This window comes from Sapajus apella, unplaced genomic scaffold (assembly GCF_009761245.1).
Source record: "Sapajus apella isolate SASKATOON/1434 unplaced genomic scaffold, GSC_monkey_1.0 scaffold29, whole genome shotgun sequence".
NCBI classification, from domain to species: domain Eukaryota; kingdom Metazoa; phylum Chordata; class Mammalia; order Primates; family Cebidae; genus Sapajus; species Sapajus apella.
Genome location: NW_022436969.1, coordinates 17,664,980 through 17,684,407, shown reverse-complemented (window position 1 = coordinate 17,684,407; position 19,428 = coordinate 17,664,980). Strand labels below are relative to the sequence as shown.

Genomic DNA, 19,428 nt, shown 5'->3' with positions numbered 1-19,428 from the left:
TTTTCGTCAAAGAAATAATATTTTGAAGAGAACTTTGGAATTGAGAAGGTGTCTTGCAACGTTGTCTGAGCAATATTACCTACTCCAAAGTCATAAAGATAACCTCCCCAAAGTCTTCTGGAAGACTGTACCTTTAGCTTTCACATTAACGTCTGTGATCTAACTTGCATATTTTGTACTTTTGTGAAATAGAAGTCAAGGTTCATCACATTTTTGTCCCAAAGGGGTGTCTCAGTGTATTAGAGTTCTCCAGAGAGAACCAATCAGATATATGGGAAGTGATTTATTAGGGGGAATTAGCTCACAAAATCCAGGAGAGGTGGAAAATTCCCACCATAGGGAGGTCTGCAAGCTGAAGACCAAAGAAACCCATAGCATGGCTCATTCTGAAAGCAGCCCCCAGTTTGAAACCTAAAGTCTGAGAGCCTCTCAGGAGTCTTGTGATCCAAGACTCCCAGAGTCCAAAGCTGAAGAACCTGGAATCTGATGTCTAAGGGCAGAAGGAAAAAAGGCATCCGTCTCCAGAAGGGAGAGAGAAGAGAGAGCAGGGAATTCTCCTTTCTTCTACCTGTTAGTCCCAGCCAATCCCCCAGTCCACTGAATGGTGCCCACCCATATTGAGGGGCTTCTCTCAGTCCACTGCCTCACAGGCCAGTCTCCTCTAGAAACAGCCTAACAGAAACACCCAGAGACAATGTTTCACCAGGCATCTAGGCATTCCTCAAACCAGTCAAGTTCACACCTAGTCATCACACCCAGGAATCACAGCACTGTCTTTTTTTTTTTTTGAGAGTCTCCCGCTGTTGCCCAGGCTGGAGTGCAGTGGCACAATCTTGGCTCACTGCAATCTCTGCCTCCTGGGTTCAAGCAATTCTCCTGCCTCAGCCTCCCAGGTAGGTGGGACTGCAGGCATGCACCACCACCCCTAGCTAATTTTTTTGTATTTTTAGAAGAGATGGGTTTTCACCATGTTGGCCTGGCTGGTCTTGATCTCCTGACCTTGTGATCCACCCTCCTTGGCCTCCCAAAGTGCTGGGATTACAGGCATGAGCCACTGCGCCTGGCCTAGGCTGGATAATTCTATGCTGCAGGGCAGTCCCATGCACTGGAGCAGGGTCAGCAACATCCCTGGCTTCTCACCCACCAGAGGCTGGCAGCATCCTCTCACCTCCCAGTGGTGAAAAACTGATAAGTTACTCTTCAAAAACAAGATCATTTGGAAACACCATCTGTTTCCAGGCATTGCCAAATATTTCCTTAAGGCAAAATAATTCCTAGCATCACTGTGCCCTTGACAAGTCAAGTAGAAGAATTCTCATACAATGTTTTTAGTTTTTTTCTCTTTATTTCTTACGGATAAAATGCAACATACATATTCTACTTAACAATGAAAGCTGATGGAACAGAAGAATCAACATTAACTTTTGAGATGGGTAAAGACATAAAACATTGGTGTTTTCTAGTGTCATGATTTGTCAATCAAATTCATTTTAGAAAATAGTTGGTAAATGCCTGACAAAAAAATTTAAGGTGTATGTAAGTGTGTAAAACTGTTACAAATGCTTGAAAACAAACATTTTAATTCCATGTCATATTATTTTTATTTATGGAAAACAGTTAAAAACTGCCTGTCAGAGAAACTATTTAATCCCTTAACATAAAGTCTTTTAAGGCAAATAAATGTTTATGAAGAACAGTTAAAATATGCTCTCTAGGAAGAAGGCACATTTTAACTCATGTGACCTTTCAGTCAAGTGAAATACGTGGACAACAGATGAAAATGCCTGAAAGGAAAGATGGACATTAATTCCTACTCCTGAACACTTGCATCTGCACATGGTTAGAAACACAAGACCCTGACCAGGGCACAGGAATTCTCTCAGCATATACCCACACAGATCACACTTACAGAGTAGTTCTGGTTTTAAAGCTTTGCTGAAAATATTTTGCATCATTAAATGTATATTATTAAACACATATTGAAAGCTAACTGAAGTGATTTAAATAACAAGATTCAGGCACAGTTTGTAACAACAATGGTTAAAATCCACTCATTTTTTTCCCTATGAAAGGCAAGTGAGGTAGTTTATACTGTATAGACGTTGTAAATAATTGATAATCCAGTTAAAGATCATTGACTCCAAGAATCATATTCCCAAGTGAGCTGCTTAACACAGGGATCTTCTTTTGCAGGATGGAGGGAAGAAATGAATCAACTCTAGGGTTTTTTTCCGACTAAGTGGTCCTAAAATGTTAGTTCCCTCTAGTGCTTTCTCCTGGAGGACATTGTTTTCCCAAGCATATACCAAGAGCACTAGGAATGGGTGGAGATGTGAAGCTCTTAGGGATAGCACATAGAAGCCCAGTATCTGCTCTTCTTCTGCTTGCAAGGATATGATTTGTTTATATGAATTCATCAAACTTTTTAAAAACAAATCTTGATAAGGCAAGAATTCTTTCAATACTTAGATGACAGGCATCTCTGCATTTTAACTGTAGGGATTTGTTTATTCTTAAGAATAAAATTGGTCAAAAAAACCTCTTTATCCACACAAATATTGGTCTGTGTATCTATTAAAAATTCTTCTCTAATCAATTAGCCCTCTGATTAAGAATAAAAGTTATATTCAATGATACTAGTATTGACATGGCCTTCCATCCATATATATATATATATATATATATATATATATGTTGAATATCCTTGAATAAACTAGAGCAATTACAGTTATTGACTCAGCTAAGTCTCTGCCATTTAAAACCACATGAAAGTGGATAAGAAATTGTATTTTACTTGTTATCTATTAGGCATTTATTTGAAACTGGTGACAGAGCTGAAGTAAATCTTAAAACCTGCAGAATTTACCCATAGGTTCTAATGTGTTTCAGTCAAAAGAAATAAAAATTCTCAAATAAAAAATTAAATGAACAGATTTGTGAATTTTCTACATAAAAACAACAGAATTGAACTACTTGAATGAGAGGAAATACACTGAGAAATATTACTCAGTTTTCACATATAACGCAGAAACCTAAGGTAGCTATTTGAATAATTTCTTCCATATGTGGTCATAAATTACTGCCATTTTATGTCTTGGGATCCAGCAATTACATAAAGAAAAATGTTTATCCTTGTTGTCTGAATTGCAAAAATGATGAAGCATTTTTTTCAGACTCTAGAAATTCATTATGTAAAGTCACATGCCACGAATTACACATACATTAATAATGAATAAAATGTAGGAATAAATATAAATTTATATAGAAGGCATGTTTCCTTTTAGTGGGTTTTCAGGCAAAGGAAATGAAAATTCTCAAATGAACAAATCAAATGAATGAATCTTGTGTTTTCTATAAAAATATAACAGAATCCCAAATGTCAGAAATGTTATCTACATGTTTATATAAGCAATGTTTTGCATAGACATCAAGGTACATCATATAAAAGATTTATTCTACAAATGGGCTTAAAATATTATCATGTTTTGATATTTCTTCTACAAATAGGTTTAAAATACCATCATGTTTTGCTAAGTAGACAAAAAGATGTTTCCTGCATTTGTGAGCAACTTTGTCTACTGCTTGAATTATAAGAGAGAGTCGTTTGGACCTCATTAAATCCAATATAATTCATCAAAATCTCAACGTGTAGATGCCAAACTGAAGCATACGTCTGGGGTACATGAGAACTCTGCTCCCTTTCCAGCTAGCCCAAGAAGGGCTATACCCACAGTCCCAAGCAGAAAGGCAGAGTTGTCCAATCCCTCAGCACGTTTTAGATTTGCTCCGAGTTAGAAATGTGGAGACTATGTGTTCTGGCCAATTGCAGGTCTGGAAAATGGCTCTGCAGGCTCTTGATAGCGAGTGTTCATCTTACCAGACATGCACCTGATTTTAAGCCTCAGGCTAATCCACAGGACTCGGCCATGCCTGTGACTAACAAACAAAAGCACAATCTGCTTTTATAGTTTAAAAACCCTGGACATAACAGTATTTTTCCGCATTTTTGGATAAAGCAATTCTGCATTTTTAAACTGGGGCTGCAAAAGTGACTGAGTATAGTTGTGAAATATAACAAATGGTATGTTTGATGAGAAAAGGAAGTCTATGCCTGTTACTTGGAAAGATACTGAGCACCACAACCATAATGAGAAAATACAGGCTCTGTGAATGTTAACTACAAATAAGGTTAGGGAAGCATAAGACACCCTTTGTCAAACTAAGCTTCACTAGGAGGACCTGTGCTCACAGAAGAATATGCGTTAAAAGTATCAGTTTTCCACAGTCGATGACAGAGAAAAGTTCATTTGCACCAGAAAGCTGATAGTCACAACACACAGTCTGCTGTGCATAACAATACAGTTTTCTTTAGATGAAGTTCTTCCTCCTCCAATTCAGAAGTGAGTCAGAGCATAAATATTGTATGTTTCACTTCAGAAACTGATTCTCTTTGGAAAGCAGATCAGGATGATTTCGCAGGGTAGAAATGAAGGCTATTTCTGGCATTCTCACTCAAAAAGTCAATATATGTACATTAAGTATAATAAAGGGTCTCTTTCCCCTCTTCCGTTTGGCAGCATTGGCAACAGAACGAACTGTTGCTTATCCCCAGGTCTAGGGCCAAGTTCATTTCTGCTAGGAAGTTGAAATACTAGAAGTAATTAGAGTTCCATATTCTAAATTGGTCTTTCTTCTGGAAGGACCACATCATCTTTCCTTTACTTTTATTAAAAAAAAAAAGTCACGAGAAAGCTTCAGTTGAACTGGTGAACCAGCGCCTCTTCCGTAGTTCATGCATAGACAATGCCCACTGCTGAGGGCCAGAAATACTGAGAAGGCCGTAGGAACAAACATGTCAACGAGTGTTGTTTTTCCCTACCAAAATGTAGGATCTTTTTGGCATATAATGCATGATAGCAGCTATTTTGAGGGTATTTTAAGAACTTTGTTGGGGTTTAATCACCCATTCTGCTTGAGGATTTATATGATATACATCCAATATATAAGCCTCTGGATCCAAGCAATGCTCTCCTAAAAGAAAGAGAAAGATCAAAGAATTAGTGTACGTGTATGTACACATAAGTGTATGTCTTCTCCCTCTCTCCCTCCCTTTTATTTTTCTTTCTTTAAGACTATGAAGTATCGGTACTTCAAACAAGTCTCGTGAAATTGTGGAAGAAAGCAGACATACCACCACAGGCAAATTGTTCCCTCGCTTCACGGCATCAATTAGAAAAATACGGCAAGGGCTGGGTGTGTGGCTTAGGCTTGTAACCCCAGCACTTTTGGAAGCTGAAGTGGGCAGATCACTTGAGGGAGGCCAGCCTGGCCAACATGGTGAAACCCGGTGTCTACTAAAAATGCAAAAATTAGCCAGGCATGGTGGCAGGCACGTGTTATCCCAGCTACTTGGGAGGCTGAGGCAGGAGAATCACTTGATCCTGGGAAATGAGGTTGCAGTGAGCCAAGATCATGCCACTGTACTCCAGCCTGGGCAACAGAGTGAGACACTGTCTCAAAAAAAAAAAAAAAAAAAAAAAAAGTAAAGCAAAACAAAGAAAAATATAACAAGAACTTGTTTCAAGTATAAACTCATAATTTACATGCTAATACATGTCCTCTAATGATTTTATTAGGTACTTGACCAGAGCTTGGGATGATTCAAGTTCATTTTGGGAATGGTCATTTTGTTTCTTTACTATGGTGTAAAGCCCATAGGCAGGAAATCCAAAAACCGTAACAACTAAAAGATCATTCCCTGGGGCCAATATATTTGAAAGCCTTTATGTGCAGTGCGCTTCATATGTGTGCTGAAGTCTCAAACAAAAGTACCAAGAGCTGCCTGTGTGCGTGGTTGCTTGATGCATTCACTTATCAAATATTTAAGTTATTATGTGCCAGGCACTATTCCAGGGGCTGGGGTTACAGCCATGTAGCAGTTTAAAACATTCTAACAGCAGCACAAGGCAGCAAACAAACAAATATATAGTATCAAGTAAGTCCACTGGTGGTAAGAACCTGAGACAAAGACCAAGCATGGAAGGCATGTTCGGGAGGGTGTGGGGAAGGAGGGTCTCGCCCAGAAGGTGATTTATTGGCAAAGGCCTGGCGGAGGCGAAGGAGTGAGAAATGAGGCTGTCTGGAGGGAGAGCATCTGCAGAAAAGTCAGAACAAATGCGGAGCCCCCATGTCCAAACCTGCCGGGTGATTGGATTGACAGGTTCACTGTTTCAAGGGACACCTGGGATAGAAACTTCAGGGGCATCCATCTACAGGAGTATTTTTAACGCGGTGAGATGGATTGAGCTCGCCAAGGAGGGTAAATGCAAATAATGAGAGTTCCAAGGACTGAACCCCATGGCTCTCCAACTTTGAGAGCCTGAGAGGACAAGAAGTAAGGGGCATGGGGACTCCAGCAGAGCAGCCAGGAAAAGTGGGCAGAAAGTCAGAAGCTTAGTGTGTCCTTGAAGTCAGGTGAAGAAAGTGTTGTTCAAAGGAGGGAAAGATCAACTCGGGCAGTTCTAAAAACGGACGAGCTGTCTGGTGGCCATGACAAGAGGGTGATTCTGGCGAAGTGCTGAGGGGCAGAGCGTGCCTGGAGTGGCTTCGAGAGAAAACAAGGAGGAAGAAATTGGAGTGTAGACACCGATTCAAGAAGTTTTTGCCGTAAAGTGGAACAGAGAAATGGGAGTGGACTTAAAGGGGGTCAAGAAAGAATTTTGTAAAGATGAGAGAAACTGCTGATTTTTGAAATGCAGATGGAAAACGCTGCCGTTGGGAGGGAAAGGCTGATGGTGTGGGAGAGTGGAGGGTGCTGGCAGGGCAAGGCGCTGCCCTCAGCAGGAGCACGAGCGCGCACGGGGCTGTGAGGTATTCACAGGCCAAGGGGGGAAGTTTTGTTGATTCTTCCCCTGTTCCCCCAGGGACACAGAATGAATTTGGGAGGAGAGCGAAAATAGGGAAGTTAATCAGAACGGTGTCATGTTTCTGAAAGTTCTTAGAGTACTGTCTGCTTTGTTTTGCACTGAGTCTTCAGAGAGACTTTTCAACTTTAAGTCACACTGAAAAGACCCAAGCCACCTAGGCGTGATGGCTCACACCTGTAATCCCAGCATTTGGGAGGCTGAGGCAGGCGGATTACTTGAGGTCACAGTTTGAGACCACCCTGGCCAACAAGGTGAAACCTCGTCTCTACTAAAAATAAAAAAATTGGCCGGGTATGGTGGCAGGCATCTATAAGCCCAGCTACAAGGGAGGCTGAGGCAGGAGAATTGCTTGAACCTGGGAGGTGGAGGTTGTAGTGGCCGAGATCTCACCACTGCACTCCAGCCTGGGTGACAGAGCAAGATTCCATCTCAAAAAAAAAAAAAAGACCCAAGTCTACTCCAGATCAACACTATTGACACTAAAATAGTCTCATTTAAATTTTGAAAATATTTTAGAAAAGTTGTGCAACTTTTCTTACATGAGATAAAAATATCGGAAGCCTAATGATTTTTAGTTTTTATCAGAGAAATTTATAAAATATACCTTTATGATGATAGCAACATATTTCTTTTAGAGTAATCAGAGAAGTTAGCAGTAGAAATTATTAAAGAACACTTACCTATATTTCCTCCAATTTCATATAACCTTTGGTTCTGAATCTTAATACATTCTGATGAACCATGACTGAAAAAAATGAGAAAATAATTTAATACTCTTTCCTAATCTAAGAATGCATGTTAAACAACTAGGCAACAAATAATTCATTCTGCCTTCATGAAATATAGCCCACAAAACTATTATGACAGAAGTTATGATAAGAACACTTGTTTTTCTGTCTGATACAGACAAGAAGCTGAGGCCCAGAGAGGACAGGCCTGCTCCCCACCAGGATGGGAAGCCACCGTGCTGCACCACATACAGCCCATTTAGGCCACAGCTGCCAGCTCCATTTTAGGGTAGTTACTGTTACTGACACATCAAGGCTGGCCACGGAGCAGCTGCATGTTTAATACTGCCTTGTCGTTGGCCACATTACTCTCAATCCAAAAGAAGTCAGGTTTCATTTCTGCATTTGCCAAAAAATTAAATGGAATTCTCAGCCCAAGTCACATTTCTCAGTTTGACTCATGCTTTGCAAGTCTAAGACTGACTATATGGCAAGTCTCTGCCCCTTAATAAAAGCAAGTAATGGCTGGGGTGAGGTGGCTCGTGCCTGTAATCCCAGCACTTTGGGAGGCTGAGGTGGGTGGATCACCTGAGGTCAGGAGTTTGAGACCAGCCTAGCTAACATGGCGAAATCTCATCTCTACTAAAAATACAAAAAATTAGCCGGGTGTGGTGGCACATGCCTGTAGTTCCAGCTATCTGGGAGGCTGAGGCAGGAGAATTGCTTGAACCTGGGAGGGGGAAGTTGCAGTGGGCAGAGATTGCACCTCTACACTCCTGGACGACAGAGTAAAACTCTGTCTCGAAAATAAAATGAAATAAAATAAAATAAAAATAAGTCACAAGAAACTATTGCCCAATTTAATTTTTCCACCCTAGACTAGAATGCTGGGTTAGAAGGGTCTGACGGACCATCACTGACGTCCATCCCAATCTAGGAGTGACCTTCAGCTTGGTTACTTCAAATGACTGTCCTGGCCTCTCCACTGTGAGGAAGATGCATGTGTGCCCTCTTTTTTTTTGTTTGTTTAATTGAACTTTCATTTGAGAGGCTGTAGATTCACGAGTAGTTGTAAGAAATAATACATGCGGATCCTGTGCACCCTATACGGGTTTCTCTCAATAGTAACATCTCACAGAACTCTAGTGCGGTATCATGACCAGAATGTAGACACCGATAGGGAAGATGCAGAACATTTCCAGTCCCACAGCGAACCTCCTGTTGTCCCTTTATTCACATTCACTCCGTCTCCCCATCCTACCCTAGCCATGTCCCTTACCCCAGCAACACTACTCTATTCTATGTTTCTATACATTTGTCATTTCATAAAGGTTAAACAAATGGAAACATATAGTATGAAACAGTTTTGTATTGGCTTTTTCTCCCACTTGGCATAAATCCCTAGAGATCCACCTGGGTTGCTGCACCTTTTTTTTTTTTCCTTTTTGAGACAGTCTTGCTCTGTTGCCAGGCTGGAGTGCAGTGGTGCAGATCTTGGCTCACTGCAACCTCTGACTCCATGGCTTAAGTGACTCTCCTGTCTCAGCCTCCTGAGTAGTGGGGATTAAGGCACGCGCCACCATGCCCAGCTAATTTTTGTATTTTTAGTAGAGACGGGGTTTCACCATGTTGGCCAGGATGGTCTCGATCTCCTGACCTCAGGTGATCTGCCCTCCCAAAGTGCTGCAATTACAGGTGTGAGCTGCCATGCCCGGCTTGTTGCTACACTTTTAATGCTGAGTAGTATTCCATGGTATAGATTAACCAGTTTCTTTAGTCATTTACCTGTTCAAGGACACCAAGGTTTCTTTTTCCTTCCAGTTTTTGACTGTATAAATAAAGAGCTATAAGCATTTGTGTACAGGTTTTTGTGTGAACATCGTCTTCATTTCTTCAGGATAAATGCCCAGGAGTGTGAATGCTGGGTCACATAGCAGTTGGAGATTTAGTTTTTTAAGAAACTGCCAAACTATTTTATGGAGTGACTGCACTATCGACATTCCCATGAGAAATGCATGAGCGATCCCGTTTCTCTGTATCTTTGGCAGTATTTTTTAGTTTAGCCATTCTCATAGGTGTGTAGTAATATGTAACTGTGGTTTTAATTAGCATTTCCATAAAGGCCAATGTTGAACATCTTTCCATGGGCATATTTGCAATTGTTTATCTCTCTGATGAAACGTAATCTCTATCTCTTTGGTAAAATGTCTGTTCATGTCTTTTGTCCACTTTCAAATTGGATTTTTTTTTGAGTGTTTTCTTTAGATATTCTAGATACTGGTCCTTTGCAAATATTTTAGCCCAGTCCTTAGTTTCTCTTTTCATCCTATTCACAGGGTCTTTTACAGTGTAAGTTTTCCGTTTTGATGAGGTCTAATTTATCAATTTTACTTCTTATAGGTCACACTTTTGATGTCAAGTTCTAAGAACTCTTTAGTTTTAGATCACTAAGATTTTCTCCTACATTATTTTCTAAGGGGTTTATAGTTTTACACTACACAACTAAGTCTGTGATCTAGTTTGAGTTAATTTTTGAATAGGTGTGAGGTTTGGATCGAGGTTTATTTATTTTTGCCTATGGACACTATGGACATCCATTGCCACAACACCATTTACTGAAAATGCTTTCTCCATCGAATTGCATTTGTACTTTTCTCAAAATCAGTTGCTAGAATAGTCAAATTCATAGAGACAGAAAGGAGAAGAATGGTTACCAGTGGCCAAAGACAGGGAGAATAGGTATAGTTTCAGTGTGGGATGAGAAAGACATTCTTGGTATGAATCATCATGATGGTTATACAACAATGTGAATGTACTTAGTGCCACTGAACTGTTCCCTTGAAATGGTTAAAACACACTTTTAAAAATCTTTCTTGAGATGGAGTCTCGCTCTGTTGCCCAGGCTGCAGGGCAATGGCACAATCTCAGCTCCCTGCAACCTCCACCTCCTGGGTTCAAGCAATTCTCCTGCCTCAGCCTCTGGGATAGCTGGGACTAGAGGTGTACGCCAGCACACCTGGATAATTTTTTGTATTTTAATAGAGACAGGGTTTCACCATTTTGTCCAGGCTGGTCTCGAACTCCTGAGCTCAGGCAATCCACTCACCTCGGCCTCCCAAAGTGCTAGGATTACAGGTGTGAGCCACCGCGCCTGGTCTAAAACATACTTTTATGTTATGTATAGTTTATAATAAAAATCTTTTTTAAATCAGATGGACATATTTGGTGGGTCAGTTTCTGGGTTCTCTGTTCCATTGATCCAAGTGTCTATCCCTCCACCGATACCATACTATCTTGATCACGCTAGCTTTTATATAGTTGGCCTTGATATCTAGTAAAGTGATTCTTCCTGCTTTATTCTTCTTTTTCAAGATGATTTTAGTTATCCTAGGGCCTGTGCTTTTCCAGATATACTTTTAGAATAAGCTTGTGCATGTTTATAAAGTATCTTGCTGGGATTTTGACAGGAATTGCATTAAACCCATAGATCAATTTGTGAAGAATTGACATCTTTACTGTGTTGTCTTCCAATCCATGAAAATGATTATGTCTCTCCATTTCTTTAGGTCTTCTTTACTTTCTTTCACCAGCATTTTGTAATTTTCAGCACACAGATCCTATAAAAGTTTACTTAGGTTTATACTGAAGTATTTATTTTGGAGTGACTGTGAAGGGTATTGTGTTTTTACTTCTGGTTTTAAATTTGGTTTCCACATGTTCCAAGGTGATTGACTTTTGTGTGTTAATCTTGTATCCTGTGATCTTACTGAACTAACTTGTTAGTTCTAGGTCTTTTTAACATTTTTATTTTAAGAAATTTTGTATGTAGACAATTAGGTTATCTGCAAATAGAGACAGTTTTCTTTCTTCCTTTATAATCTGTATGCCTCTTATTTCTTCTCTTTGCCTTACTACAGTGACTTAATCTGCCAGTAGTATGTTGAATGAGGCTGATGAAAGTGGACATCCTCATTCTTGCTCTTAGAGTGAAAGCATTTAATCCTTCATTGTTAACCATGATGTTAGCTGTAGGTTTTGTAGGTAATTTTTATCAAGTTGAGTAAGTTCTCCTCTTTTCCTAGTTTTCTGAGAGTTTTTATCATGACTTGGTGTTGGATTTTGTCAAAGGCTTTTTTCTGTATCAATTGAGATGACTGTATGATTTTCCTGTTGATATGGCTAATTACACTGATTGATTCTTTTAATGTTAAGTCACCCTTGGATGCCCGAAAAAAATCCCGGTTGGTTTATGATGTTTAATTCTTTTAATAAATGCTGTTGGATTTGCTATTTTGATGATAATTTTTAAATTTTGCATTTATGAGAGATATTGGTCTGTAGGGCTTTTGTTTGTTTTTTTATAATATCTTTGAGGGTTTTTTTTTCTTGGTATCAGGGTATTAATACAAGCTTCATAAAATGAGTCAGGGAGTGTTTTTCCCTATTCCATTTTCTGGAAAAGATTGTTCTAGATTAGTGTTAATTCTTTAAATGTTTGCTAGAATTCTCCAGTGAAACCATCTGGGCTTGGAGAGCTTTTAAAAACTTTAAAATTATAGAGTCAATTTCTTTAATGGCTATAGCACTATCTGGCTAGTTAATTTCATTTTGGTAATTAGTAGTTTTTGAGGAATTGGTCCATTCTAAGTTTTTGAATTTATGAGCTATAAAGTTGTTACAGTAATCCTTTTGATCCCTTTAATGGAAGTACTATACTAGTGATATCTCATTTTATTTTTGATATTCTTGATTTGTGACATCTCTTTTTATCTTTGTTAGTCTTCCTAGGAGTTTATCAATTTTATTGCTTTTTAAAATAACCAATTTTTTGTTTCACTGATCTTCTTTATCATTTTCCTGTTTTAAATTTCATTTATTTCTGCTTATCTTTATTAATTTGTCCTTCTGCTTGCTTTAGGATTATTTTGCTCTTATTTTGTAGTTTTTAGAGGTAGGAACCTGAAGAGTTGATTTGAGAGCTTTCATTTCTATCATAAGCATTTATTGCTAAAACTTTTTCTCTCAGCACTGCTTTAGCTGTATCCCACATAATTTTATTTTTTAAATTTAATTAATTAATTAATTAACTTTTGAAATGGAGTCTCACACTGTTACTCAGGCTAGAGTGTAGTGGCCTGGTTTCAGCTCACTGCAATCTCCGCCTCCCGGGTTCAAGTGATTCTCCTGCCTCAGCCTCCTGAGAAGCTGAGATTACAGGTGCACACCACCATGCTTGGCTAATTTTTGTATTTTTAGTAGAGACGGGGTTTCGCCATGTTGATCAGGCTGGTCTTGAACCCCTGACCTCAGGTGATCTACCCTCCTTGGTCTCCCAAAGTGCAGGATTACAGGTTTGAGCCACCATGCCTGGCCACCACATGATTTTACATGTTACCAGTTTTACTTGCATTCTAGGTGTTTTTTTAAAATTTCGCTTAAGACTTCCTCTTTGACCTGCAGATTGTTTAGGAGTGTCTGATTTAGTTTTAAAGTGTTTAGAGGTTTTCATGTTCTCTTCCTGTTACTGATATCTAGTTTATGATACCTTTATAGTCAGAGAAGATGCTTTGTATGATTTCAATTATTTTAAATCTATTGAGATTTGTTTTATGGCCCACGATTTGGTCCATCTTTCTGGATTCTGTTTTGTTTAATTTATACAATTGTTTAATATATTGCTTTGTATGCCTTTTGCTTGCGGTTTCTCTGAATATTACAATACATGTATAACTTATCACAGTTTACTGGTTTTGAAGTTTTACAAATAAGTGATGCGTACTTTCGTTAGTTCCCTTAATCCTACACTTAAAACATTAATTAGATTTATTCCTTTAAAAGTTTTTATATTTCTATCATGGCAAAATACATACAACATAAAATGTATCATATTAGCAATTTTTAGGTGTATAGTTCAGTGGTATTAAATATATTCGTATTGTACAACCATAACCAGCATCTGTTTTCAGAACTTTTCATCTGTAAAACTGAAACTATATGCCTATTAAACAGTAATTCCCCGTTTTCCTCTTCCTCTTAGCCCCTAGCAACCACCATTCTATTCTGTCTCTATGATTCTGACCACAACTTAAGTGGAATCACATAATGTGATTGTGATTGGCTTATTTCATCAGCATAATGTTCTTGAGGTTCATCCATTTTGAAGCGTATGTCAAAATTTATTTCCTTTTTATGGCTGAATCATATTTCATTATATGTATATACCATATTTTGCTTATTCATTCATCTGTTGGATAGCAACTTGGGTTGCTTCCATGTCTTAACTACTGTGAATAATGCTGTGATCATGAGAGTCAAATGTCTCCATGAGCTCCTGCTTTCAATTTTTTGGCCGTGAACTCAGAGGTGGAATTGCTGGATCATATGGTAATTCTATTTGTAATTTTTTGAGCAGTCATCATACTGTTTTCTACAGTGGCTGTACCACTTAATATTCCCACCAGTGGTGCACAAGATTTCCAATTTCTTCCCATCCTTACCAGCAGTTATTTTCTTTCTTTCTTTCTTTTTTTTTTTAAGATAGTAGCCATTCAAATGAGTGTGATAATTCTATTGTCAGTTATTTGAATTCAAAATCACCTAAGTTAAAGGAGGCCCACTGATGCATGCACAGATTTCATTTTTAAAATAGAAAGAGAATCCTGATATTCTGGCATAACTAAATTTTGCCTATTTTACTCTGAAATAACTTTACCATTGAAAAGGGTAGTTTTTAAAAACTGGTAGAATCCTGGATACAATTTTAAAATAAATATTTAATTTTAGAACTCTTTTAGATTTGCAGAAAAACGGTGAAGATGTTATGGCCCTATTATAAACATCTAATATTAATATAGTACATTTGTTACAATTAATGAACCAATATTGATATATTATTATTAACAAAAGTCCATACTTTATTCAGATTACCTTCATTTTAACCTAATGTTCATTTTCTGTTCAAGGATCCTATCCAGAATATTTCGCATTACATTTAGTAACTATGGGGGGGTTGAACAGTGTCCCCCAAAATTCATGCCCACCCACAAGTTCATAATTTGACCTTATTTGGAAATAGGGTATTTGCAGATGTAATTAGTTAAAGAGATTAAATCATCCTGGATTTAGGGGCACCTAAAATGAGTAAAGATGATGTGACAATGGGAGAAGAGATGGAAATGATGTGTCTCAAGCCATGGAATTCCAAGATTGCTGGCAACCACCAAAAGTCATGAGGGAGGCATGGTAGAGTTTCTCCCCTGAGCTTTTAGAAGGAATTAACCCTGCTGACATCTTTATTTCAGACTTCTGGACTCCTGAACTGTGAGAGAATACATTTCCACCTTTTAAACTACCGATTTGTGGTGATTTGTTACGACAGCACTGGGAAACTGGTAGTCGTGTCTCCTTCAACTGCTCTAATAGTTTCTCATAGTGGCCTTAGTTTTGATGACCTGAACTGTTTCAAGGAGCACTGCTCAGGTATTTTGTAGAATGTTCCTCAATTAGGATTTTTCTGATGTTTTTCTCATGTTCAGATTGGAATTGTGTGTTCTTGGGAGAAAGACCACAGAGATAAAGGGCTGTTTTTATTGTATCTCATCAACGGTGTACCTTGATGCTATCAACATGACTCATCACTGTTAATGTTAACCTGATCACCTAATTGAGGTCAGATTTCTTGACTGTAAAGTTGCCTTTTCCTTTTAACACACTGTATTTTTTTGGAAGGAAGTCATTCTGCACAGACCACATTTAGGGAGTGGGGGTGTGCCACCATTTAAAAATGTAATTGTCTTAAGTGTGTCCTCTGTATACAATGAGCAATGTATAGGTGATGTAATTTTTGCTTCTATCACCAAATGTGATTTTAAAAATGCATGACAAGTAGGATAGTTTATAGCCCTGTTTTTACCCATTTGATGTTCTCCTGGCCTTTCTGATATTCTAAGCCTTGTTATAATTTCCTTTCTGTTTAAAGAACTTCCTTCAGCCATCCTTTATGGGTCAGTTTGTTAGCAGCAAATCTTTTAGTTTTCCTTCATCTGAGAGTGTCTTTATTTCTCTTTCATTTCCAGGAGGACATTTTGGTGCATTTTTGCTTGCATCCACTGAAACCATTGGGGTGGTGCCGTTTCTCCTATTGGTGTTTGGTTGGAGTAGGGCAGATACTGCGAGAAAGGTTTTCTGTGGTTAGGCCGCCCCTTTTGCTAATCCTTTGGCTAGGCTTTTCTTAGCGCTCTTTTTTGCCTGTGCCTGCTGTCAGTTCCTGGTTGGAAGTTTCCGCAGTGTCCTGTCTGGATACGTGGGAGGTGACAAGGAAACTCCCAGAACTTACCGTGTCATTTCTCAAGGCCTCTTCTCTCCACCTTTCAGAGTCTTTCTCTGCTTTTTGTTGTGTTACTATCCAAGGTGCTCCAGTTGTAAGGGAGAGTACCTGGAAGGAATGGGGCTTCTCCCTCCTCTTTTAACTTAAACACAGGGCTGTGAGCAGGCAGTCAGAAATGAGCCTCTAGTGAAAGGTGCAAAATCAGGGCCAGTTTACAACACTTAAACTGAAGTAGGCCAGAGTTCTAACAAGCAAAGAGAATGGATAGGGCAAGATTTTTAAAAAATTACTATTATTTTTAAAGTTTTTTTATTGCCATAGGTTTTTTGGGAACAGGTATTTGGTTACATGAGTAGATTCTTTAGTGGTAAATTTCTTTAGTGGTAATCCTTTTGTGGTAATTTCTGAGATTTTGGTAAGCCCATCTCCTGAGCAGTATACACTGAACCCAATTTGTAGTCTTTTATCCTTCACCCCTTCCCCGTTTCCCCCATGTCTCCAAAGTCCACTGTGTCATTCTTATGCCTTTGCATCCTCATAGCTTAGTTACGAGCTGTGAGTGAGAGCATATGAAGTTTGGTTTCCCATTCCTGAGTTACCAAGATTTTTTGAAGAAGTTGTTATAAAAGATTTGAGTTATTGGTTCTAATTTACTTTTATTAGAAATATTTTCTCTCTACAAAAGGTCTACTTGAGAATACAAAGTCAGTTTTGTAATATATGCAACTAGAAGTCTACTGGATATCCAAATCCATTGAATGATATTTCAAGTCTCTATATGACTGCCTACATGGAGGTGTCCAGTCCAATAGCAAACAGGAATACATGTTTGGGGCTCCTGTTGGCCTCTATCTACTTTTCTTTTTCTTTTTCAACCCATTTTCCATTTAGGAAAGAAAGTACAGCTAACTGCCAGTGCAGTACTCTTGGGGCAAGTGGGAAACAGGTTAATGTGTGTGTATATATTATACACAAAATGCACAAGTCATAAGTGTACAACTTGATGAATGTTCACAAAATTAACACATCATATAGTCTGCACCAGTACCAAAAGAAAAAAAAAAACTTCTGGAGGCTATCAGCATGGCTTACTGGTCACTATGCCTTCCACCAGCCCCTGCCTCCATTACCCCTGATGGTAGAAAAACTACCATCCTGACCTCACACCATAGATGACTTTTACTGGCTATTTGTTTTTCTTTTACTTTAAATTTTTATTGAGATAACTGTAGATTCACATGTGGTTGTAAGACATAATACAGAGTGACTCTTTGTATTCTGTCATTTTTCCCAATGGTAACAATTCACAAAACTACAGCATAATGCCACAATCAGGATACTGATATTGATATAATCTACCTATCTTATTTAGATTTCCCAGTTTTACTTGTACTCATTTGTATGTGTGTGTGTATATATTAATTTCAGTAGAATTTTACAGAGGGTCAGTTATCCCTCACCACAGTCAAGATGCCAACACCACAAGTTCCAACACCAAGGGTCCTTCATGTTGGCCTTTAATAACCAAAACTGTCTCCCTTCCAAATCATCCCTCCTAACCACTGGCAACTAATCTATCCTCTATCAGTAAAATTTAATCTCAAAAATATTAAATAAATGGAATCATGCAGTATGTTAACTTTTACACTTGGCTTTTTTGCTCAACAAGGCCACCACTTTTCAACATGATTGGAATGCTTCATTTTAAGGCCATCCATCAGAGTCTTACTAGAGGCAGCAAATCATACACGCTCTACAACGAATAATCGAGTGTTTCTCACCATTTAAAAACCAGAAGACAAATGTTTGTTCTTGAGTACACATGTCCAGGCAAAAATTATGATCTGTGTGCCCCATTAAGGTGACTACGGCAGATTTGCAAAAATAATTTTTGTAAGTATTATTCTGATTCTAAGAATTATTAGTAGTATGTTTTAAGGAAAGTAATAGCTATGATATCCACTTAACTACATAAACTCTATCTGATATAGGCATGTTAAAGCCAATGCAGGCCTAGGAAAATGTTATTCCTGAAGGACTATCAAGTTATCTACAAAACTAACTTGCTATATTTTCATTCTAATAAAAGTTAAAGCTTGGCCAGGCACGGTGGCTCAACTGTAATTCCAGCACTTTGGAAGGCCGGGGTGGGTGGATCACCTGAGGTCAGGAGTTCAAGACCAGCCTGGCCAACATGGTGAAACCCTGTCTCTAATAAGAATGCAAAAAAAAAAAAAAATTAGCTGGTTGTGGTGGTGCCCACCTGTAATTCCAGCTACTTGGGAGGCATGCAGCCTCCTGAGTTGAACCCAGGAGGCAGGGCTGCAGTGAGCCAAGATCATGCAATTGCACTCCAGACTGGGCAAAAAGAGCAAAACTCTGTCCAGTAAATAAATAAATACATACATGAATGAATAAAAGGTAAAACTCACTGAATAAATGAAGCTACCAAGATAGACAATACCCATTAAGAATTCCATTTGTAGAAATTCCTTTGAAAAACAACTTTCGCTGGGCACAGTGGCTCATGCCGGTAATCCCAGCACTTTGGGAGGGCAAAGTGGGCGGATCCTAAGGTCAAGAGATCGAGACCATCCTGGGCAACACGGTGAAACCGCGTCTCTACCAAAAATACAAAAATCAGCTGGGCGTGGTGGTGTACACCCGTAGTCCCAGCTAGTTGGGAGGCTGCAGCAGGAAAATCGCTTGAACCTGGGAAGTGGAGGTTCTGTGAAGTGAAGGGAGCCGAGAATTGTGCCATTGCACTCCAGCCTGGGTGACAGAGTGAAACTCTGTCTCAAAAAAAAGAAAAAAAAAGAAAAATAACTTTTGTTGTTAGCAATCTTATGTCTACTAACTTCATTCTCTGCTTTTTATTCTAGTAATCCACTGGTAAACTCCCTAAAACAACAGATTCTATATTTTACGAAAGGTCAAATTTGTAAATGCCTAAAAGTTATTCATCTGATAAAGGTTTTCCTTCCCGTGCAGAGACTTTCATTCACGTTGACTCACCTGTTTTCATACTGAAACTTTGCCAGTATGTCTTTGGCTTTGGTTTGATTGTTGAGTTGAATGGCCATGGACACCTTGGAGAGAAGTGGAGCATGGACTCGTATGACTCCTTCCGGCACGTCAGACTGCCAAGGAGGAGAAATGCAATACATTCTGTCAAACTGGGATGAATATCAGCTCAATGATGTACTTAAGATGTATGAAAATCAGTGCTACTCCGAATTAGGAAAACACGTAACCAGAATGGAACACTGCTTTCTTTCTCACCTGGAGACTCACTCATGACTAAACTGGTATTTTATTTTTACTATACTTGGTCAGGTCTTGCTATAATGCCTTCAAATCATGAGGGGGAAAAACTGGGCTATGACAAAAATCAAACATTTCTATCAATGCATTTCTTGAACAAAGTCCTAACTGACCCTGCTTTAAG

The 19,428-nt window shown here is 38.8% G+C and overlaps 1 protein-coding gene across 5 annotated transcripts in view; it reads right to left on the bottom strand.

Annotated features, from left to right (window-relative positions):
- Positions 1-1,325: 1,325 nt before the first annotated feature.
- The window catches only part of ARHGAP28 (Rho GTPase activating protein 28), a 183,281-nt gene continuing 165,178 nt past the window's right edge, over positions 1,326-19,428 (bottom strand). For 2 of the 5 annotated variants that reach the window (XM_032293343.1, XM_032293342.1), the window contains exons 16-18: positions 18,996-19,120; positions 7,607-7,671; positions 4,168-5,031 (exon numbers count right to left, since the gene is read on the bottom strand). In XM_032293343.1, the coding sequence (XP_032149234.1) occupies positions 4,937-5,031; positions 7,607-7,671; positions 18,996-19,120 (285 nt within the window). In that variant the 3' untranslated portion in view covers positions 4,168-4,936. Of the gene's footprint in view, positions 5,032-7,606; positions 7,672-18,995; positions 19,121-19,428 lie in introns of all 5 variants that reach the window. The other 3 variants (XM_032293339.1, XM_032293341.1, XM_032293338.1) reach the window with 2 other exon arrangements.